The 6819-nt window shown below is 33.3% G+C and overlaps 1 protein-coding gene across 4 annotated transcripts in view; it reads left to right on the top strand.

The window, feature by feature from the left end:
• The window catches only part of LOC144978566 (lactadherin-like), a 229637-nt gene extending 223570 nt beyond the window's left edge, over positions 1-6067 (top strand). For 2 of the 4 annotated variants that reach the window (XM_078924796.1, XM_078924793.1), the window contains 3 exons: positions 995-1042; positions 3228-3473; positions 3885-6067. In XM_078924796.1, coding sequence (XP_078780922.1) covers positions 995-1042; positions 3228-3473; positions 3885-4171 — 581 coding nt within the window. In that variant the 3' untranslated portion in view covers positions 4172-6067. The remainder of the gene's footprint in view (positions 1-994; positions 1043-3227; positions 3474-3884) is intronic. The other 2 variants (XM_078924795.1, XM_078924794.1) reach the window with 1 other exon arrangement.
• The last annotated feature ends 752 nt before the right edge of the window (positions 6068-6819 follow it).

Genomic DNA, 6819 nt, shown 5'->3' with positions numbered 1-6819 from the left:
ATTATTATTATTATTATTATTATTATATATTATTATTATTATTATATTATTATTATTATTATTATTATTATTATTATTATTATTATTATTATTATTATTATTATTATATTATATTATTATTATTATTATTATTATTATTATTATTATTATTATTATTATTATTATTATTATTATTATTATTATTATTATTATATTATTATATTATTATTATTATTATTATTATTATTATTATTATTATTATTATTATTATTATTATTATTATTATTATATTATTATTATATTATTAATTAATTATCATTATTATTATTATTGATTTTTTTTATATCTGGCTTCTAATTGTAATTGATAAGCTACTCTTCACGCGCAAAAGGGAAGGAAGATCGATCCCTGGTGAAGTCGAGATTGAAAACTCTTTACAAGAGTCCTTTGCCAACAGCAACACTTAGAGTGTCGAACGAGACATGTCACCTTTTAGGCGATATATTACACTTTTTCCTACAGAGTCAATTCTATTAACGGCCGGGTACTATTTATACATCTGAGTACGATTAGAGAGAAGGTGAGTAAAGAGTCTATTCCAAAGACTCAACTGTGCGCCGCTCAGAGCGTGACTCGAACCCAGGACCTTCCGATCCGAAGGCGAGTGTCTTACCACTTGACCACATAGCCGCACAATATTAATCAACTAGCACTCTTCAAACAACTGTTCTGTACTTATTCACACCTGAGTCGATAGGGTTTAGACACATCGCAAGGCCAGAATTTCGCGATCATTGTCACCTATTTTATCACTGATCACATTTAGCATCATTTGACTTTGTTACAAGACGACATGCCTTACCGTTGATTTATCGACGACACATTATATTTGAATAGTATTTTCATTTTCTTTTATTTCATAATTCCATCATCATTTACGTTCTTTTGTTTTTTTTTTTTCAATATTTCCAATTTATAAAAACTGCAGCTTTTACATGTTTTTTTATCTCTCCAGGAAACTGTGGTGAAGGCTTCATGAGAGTAAACGAGGATACACCTTGCAGTAAGTCTGAACAGTTTTTAAAGATATTTTAGACATTGATACAAGGTCAGATTTGTCGTAAATTTAATTAAGTTTGCTGTAAAAAAATAAATCTATAAAAAAAATCAACACGATAAAACGCAAGACATTTTATAAGAAAATATACACACTGTGCACCCAAACCAGTAATGGGCTTTGTCTTGCCGTGAAGTCGAAGTAAATAAATGAGAGTATTGTCAGGTTTCTCTCATGTAGTTCCATATCTGAAGCAGACGTCGGAGGTCATCTTCCGCCAAGCTGATCTATCTCTTGCCAATTCTATTAAAGCAGCGCCACCTTTCTCAGCTTCATCTGTCCAAGTTCTTATCCCTTTCAAATACGTTATTCTTTGTCTTCCTCTTATTCTTTTTCCATTCATCTTTCCAGTCAAGGCGAGTATTTCCAAACCAGGGTGGCGGATAATGTGTCCTAAAAATTCCATTTGGCGTTTGATGATTTTTGTTATCAGTGATCTTTTTCTGTTTGCCATTTCTAAAATTTCTTCATTTCTTTTCCTTTCCATCCATGACACCCTCATCATTCTTCTGTAAAACCACATTTCCACTGCTCCAGTCTTTTAACCATGGTCTTGTTTATGGTCCAGCTCTCACAACCATATAGCAGCACAGACAGTACATAGCAATCCAGGACTTTGATTTTTGTTTTCATGCTAATATTCCTGTTTTTCATAATTGTATGCAGCTGGTTGAATGCATTCTTCGCCATACCTATTCTTTTCTTTATTTCACAATCTGATTTTCCATTGGATGTTACATTGAAGCCTAAATATTTGAAACATTCAACTTGTTGTATTGTTTGTCCTCTGCTTGTTATTACACAGGCTGGTGGGTTATTATTTTTAGATACCGTCATACATTCTGTTTTAGATATATTCAGTTCCAGTCCCATATTTTCACTACTCCTGACTACAACATCCAGTAATTCTTGTAGTTCATGTTCAGATTCTGCCAGTAGAACCGTATTGTCAGGTTTACATTCTGGAATTTACCAACTACCAGAAGACAAAACCTAATTAAAAGCGAGATAAAGATGGGTAGATAGACATATACATGGAAAGAACAATGTATATTTAAATCGATTTCTATGTAGTATGAGTGTGTATGTGTGTGTGTGTATGTGTGTGTATGTGTGTGTGTGTGTGAGAGAGAGAGAGAGAGAGAAAGGGGGGGGGGGGAGAAAAGGATATAAAGATAGAGCAATCTGACAACTGCGACTGGTATCTTCCAAAGAGAGGTGAGAGAGAGAAAGAAAAGAGAAAAGATTAGAAGAGAACTCTTGAGGAACACAACTTGTCTGACCTTGACCACCACAGTGAATGACGTTAACACAGATATTATGGTGACAAAAGTTGTTGCTTTGGTGTCAAATTTCTTTGATTTCTCTCTAAAGCACCTTGTACACATCTTATTCTAACATCCAAACAATTGTCAGAGATGAATCAGGGTGTTACGAGTGTTTCAAGCCCTTTTCTACTCTGATATAATTGTGTATTAACCAAATGAAGGTCTGTGTGCTGAAAGGACGTACGTTACTTTCACATGATTTGTCAGCTACAGTAGCTGACTATATGATGAATTTAGGTCTTCTTCACCATAGTTAAGTAACTTAATTTATTATAACTTAAATCCTTTATCGAAAACATCATTTTTTGTTAATATACATTTCACAACTAGGTTCAAATGTTTAATCCTAATTTGCTCAAGCAGTTTTAGCACGAGGGTCTTGATAATATGCCATACACTTGAGTTTATGGAGGTGCAAATTAGATGTCTAAAGTCTTAAGTGGGTTCTTTGACGTCGAAGCTAAATAATGGGTAGATACTAAGTTCCGGGTACCTGGTTTAGAATGACTTCTTCTTCTTCTTCTTCTTCTTCTTCTTCTTCTTCTTCTTCTTCTTCTTCTTCTTCTTCTTCTTCTTCTTCTTCTTCTTCTTCTTCTTCTTCTTTCTTTCTTTCTTTCTTTCTTTCTTTCTCTTCCTCCTCCACATACTTTTATCCTCCTTCTTCTCGTTCATTTCAAAGTTTTATTACAATATGATAATATGAAGGGATAGACGAAGAATCCTGAAATCAAATTTTAAAAAACCTTTTTGATACCACAGAATGACCAACTATTAATAAATATAACATCGAATTTTGTTTCCAGTCGAAAATTTGGCCTACAAAAAAGACTCGTGGATTAACAAGAAGACACTATACAAGCGACATATCAGACACAAACTTCCCGAAGGACACGCCGACAGGGCTGTGGACGGTGACCTTGACCTGAGACTCCAGTCTTGCACCATCCTTGACAATCTGTACGGGAAATACCCTCTTTGGACGGTGGACCTGGGTCAGAAGACACAGGTCTCAGGCGTGGTCATCTACACGTGGCAAGGAGACGGACAAGGTAAGGAGCATATCTCCCACAGTTCAATTAATTAATTAGCGATTGCCATAAGCCCTTAAGTCCATAAACGTTTCTAAAAACTTAATTGGTGGAACACTCTACTTAACATGAAGGATCACTATCTTTTCCGAGTTCAATCGAGATATTCTCTGACACCCAACGCCCATCCTTCCCCTTGTCTCTTATATCTGATTTACATAGAAATAGCATTCAATATGCCATGGATTGATTCAAAATAGAACGTTTGATAATACAACCCAGTTTTAGTTGGTGAAGGGGAGCTAGCAGCTAAGTACTCCATTTTCAGGTGTAAGGCATATAAAAAAGCAACTCATCAAATGGGAAACCCATTTTTGAAAAAAAAATAGAAATAAGCCAATATCTTTATCTTTTCTTTTTTTTGTTTTACAGAAAAAGCAAGCTCTTTCCGGGAGTACATGAAGAATTTGGACCAGCTGGTTGTCTATGTGGATGATAAGATACAAAAGAAAGATGATGACCATGACGAATCTTACGCTTCTGGAAACATGTGTAACTACATATCGTCGCTCAACAACGCTCTCTTCAACAAAAAACTTGTTCTTCAGTGTGTACGCACCCAAGTAGGACGCTATGTTCTAATAGAGGCTTGGGGCAGACAAACTGGATGGTCCAGATTATTTGGAGCTGTTCTTTGTGAAGTTCAAGTTTTTAATTAATTAACTACAACACAGAAAGAACGTTCCTGCGTAATGAATGAATAAATAAATTATGACAGGCGTTTGGAAATAATATATGGCTAGAATAGCCTGGCATATGTACCTCATCCATATCGGTTTCACAATTATTATTATTTATAACTAAATATTTTCAACAAGATACCACGACAGACCATTACGATGGACATTCAAAGAACTGTCGTGTCGTTTTGTTTGGGAATTATCTCCCTTCACGAGTAATCAGGAATCCAGAACGTTTTATGAGTTTTAAACAATACACAAGAGCCAAAACCATGAACCCGGGATACATTAAGTGAGAAAAAGAAATTATTTTCATCTGAAGGACAGCATTGAAACAATAGTGAAAGTGATACCACGGTAGTGAATCATGGTAAACCAAATGTGCTTCATTTCAATGGATGTTAGTGATATTATCATTATCATACGAGTGATAGAATATAAAGCTATAATGCTTACATAATCATTATAACCTTGCTTATCTATAATGAAATTTGCTTCTATGTTGATGTAATAGTTATTTATCATAGTTTATAAACGCGTGCTTGTTCTATTCGTATTGATAGTTGTATTGTAATTTGTAAAAATAGAATTGGCGGATGTGTGTGCTCCTCGCTAAATTGGATGATGAAGTCCATACTACTTAACAACTGTGCTGTTATACTGTTATCTCTACCTATGACACTACAAATGGCAAACGGCTTGATTCTGAAAACTGTGGACTCCTTTTACTCTTGGATGTCAACATTACTAAACTGCTACGTCTTTGGTCACTTTGGACAATGATGTAAAGGCCAAAACCTTTGATCATATTGTAAACGTCTGGATTCGTGAGGATTTTCTGTGAATAACAATTAACTGCTTTGGAATTATATCAAGTGTTGGCAACTTCTATCCTGCAATCAGTCCCAAATGGATTTATATTATGAACAGAGGATTACCTATATATCCATACGTCTGTTGGATGGTGTATGAACCTCCTCTCTCCACATCTATTGACTCACAAGTGCAGTCTCCATATGTCATTTACAAACAAATCCACAAATACTTGCAGAGACAAGAAAACAAGCATACGAAGAAATAAACAAAGCAAGATAAATAATAATAATGATAATAACATCAATTTTTTAATAATTATTGCTGGCTTTTGAATTGTTTAAAGTATATTCCTGGAAGTCAATGTAAAACTGAGATCATTGAATAAACCTTATCCTGTCATTTACAATTTGAATGGTTGTCCAATATGATATTATAGTGGTGGGCAGAGATGACGATGTTACAAACAATAGAGTGATAAAAACAATATTGGTTTAACATTTTAAAGAAGGGAAATACCAGATACTATTTGATAGTATAACACTTACTTTGTCATCGTGCCATGATCTAAAATGTCATGTCTTGTCCTGGCTAACATCACTCATGGGTTTGTGATACACGCGACTCCAATAAATAACCCGTCATAATAATTTTGGTTGTAAAAAGATAATCGAACGAAAACATACTTTTTTCACATAAGACTTTATCCTAAACTTCGAGGTATCATTTTACTCGTAAACTCAGCAGCGCGGAGTAATGACCTCAACAGCTGCACATGCTAACACACAATTAAATTAATTATTCTCTGAAATAAATACCTGATAGCTATAAATACCGATCACATGGGGGTTCGATAACATAATATACTTTGTTGAAATATTCTTAGAAATTAAAAAAAATCCCATGTCATTAACAATCCCTGCACGAGAGGTATATAAAATCTTTAAAATTTCAAAACAAATTATTTCATGAGCACAGCATGGAGTTAAATGATGCAAATTTACTTTCATAGATTTTAACGATAAAAGTTAATCTTAAATTCAATGTTAACGCAAAACAAAACCAGTGTAGGGGGTAGCCTCTCATATGCCATAAAGAGCCATACACAAGTGACATTCATATATATGAGTTATATATATATATATATATATATATATATATATATATATATATATATATATATATATATATATATATATATATATGCAAATTCATATGTTTGTTTTATCATCAAAAAAAAAAAGAGAAAGAGATAAAACGAATTGATGTACATTAAAAAGGCCCATAGGTCTTCAAGAATGTAAATAAAAATATATTATCCTTTATTCTATTACCCCAATGATAATTGTTGTCTTACAGTATCTAGTTATCTGACTTGACCCTTGATAGGGATAATTTTGATGTCTTTTTCTCACTTTGCCAGAAAACTTACGTGATCTATGCAAGAAATGTCCTGCATGGATTGATATTAGCATATATTGTAGAGACTTTTACTTTCTTTTGGAAGACAATTTTGTGAGATGTAATTGTCGCTGACAAACAAAAAAATAGCATATCTGACCTATTGTCTTAAAATGGTATTCTGTTGGGTGATTCAGATATTTTACTAATTAAATTTATAGCGGAATAAATGCCTGGATTGGTTTAAGCTTATTTTATGTGATTTGAGGAGAAAAAATACTTTGTTTAAATAAAAATAAGCAGAAAATAAAATTCCACATTTCTAATCTTGTTAAATTTCAAATCCCATTTCGGCATCTGGTACACCAGACAATACCAGAGTACGACGATGGATCACATATAATACTTCATTT

The sequence above is a fragment of the Berghia stephanieae genome, chromosome 8, assembly GCF_034508935.2.
Source record: "Berghia stephanieae isolate SIO BIC M18660-M18661 chromosome 8, UCSD_Bste_1.3, whole genome shotgun sequence".
In the NCBI taxonomy this organism is placed as follows: Eukaryota; Metazoa; Mollusca; class Gastropoda; order Nudibranchia; family Aeolidiidae; genus Berghia; species Berghia stephanieae.
This window is presented reverse-complemented; position numbering and strand designations above follow the sequence as displayed.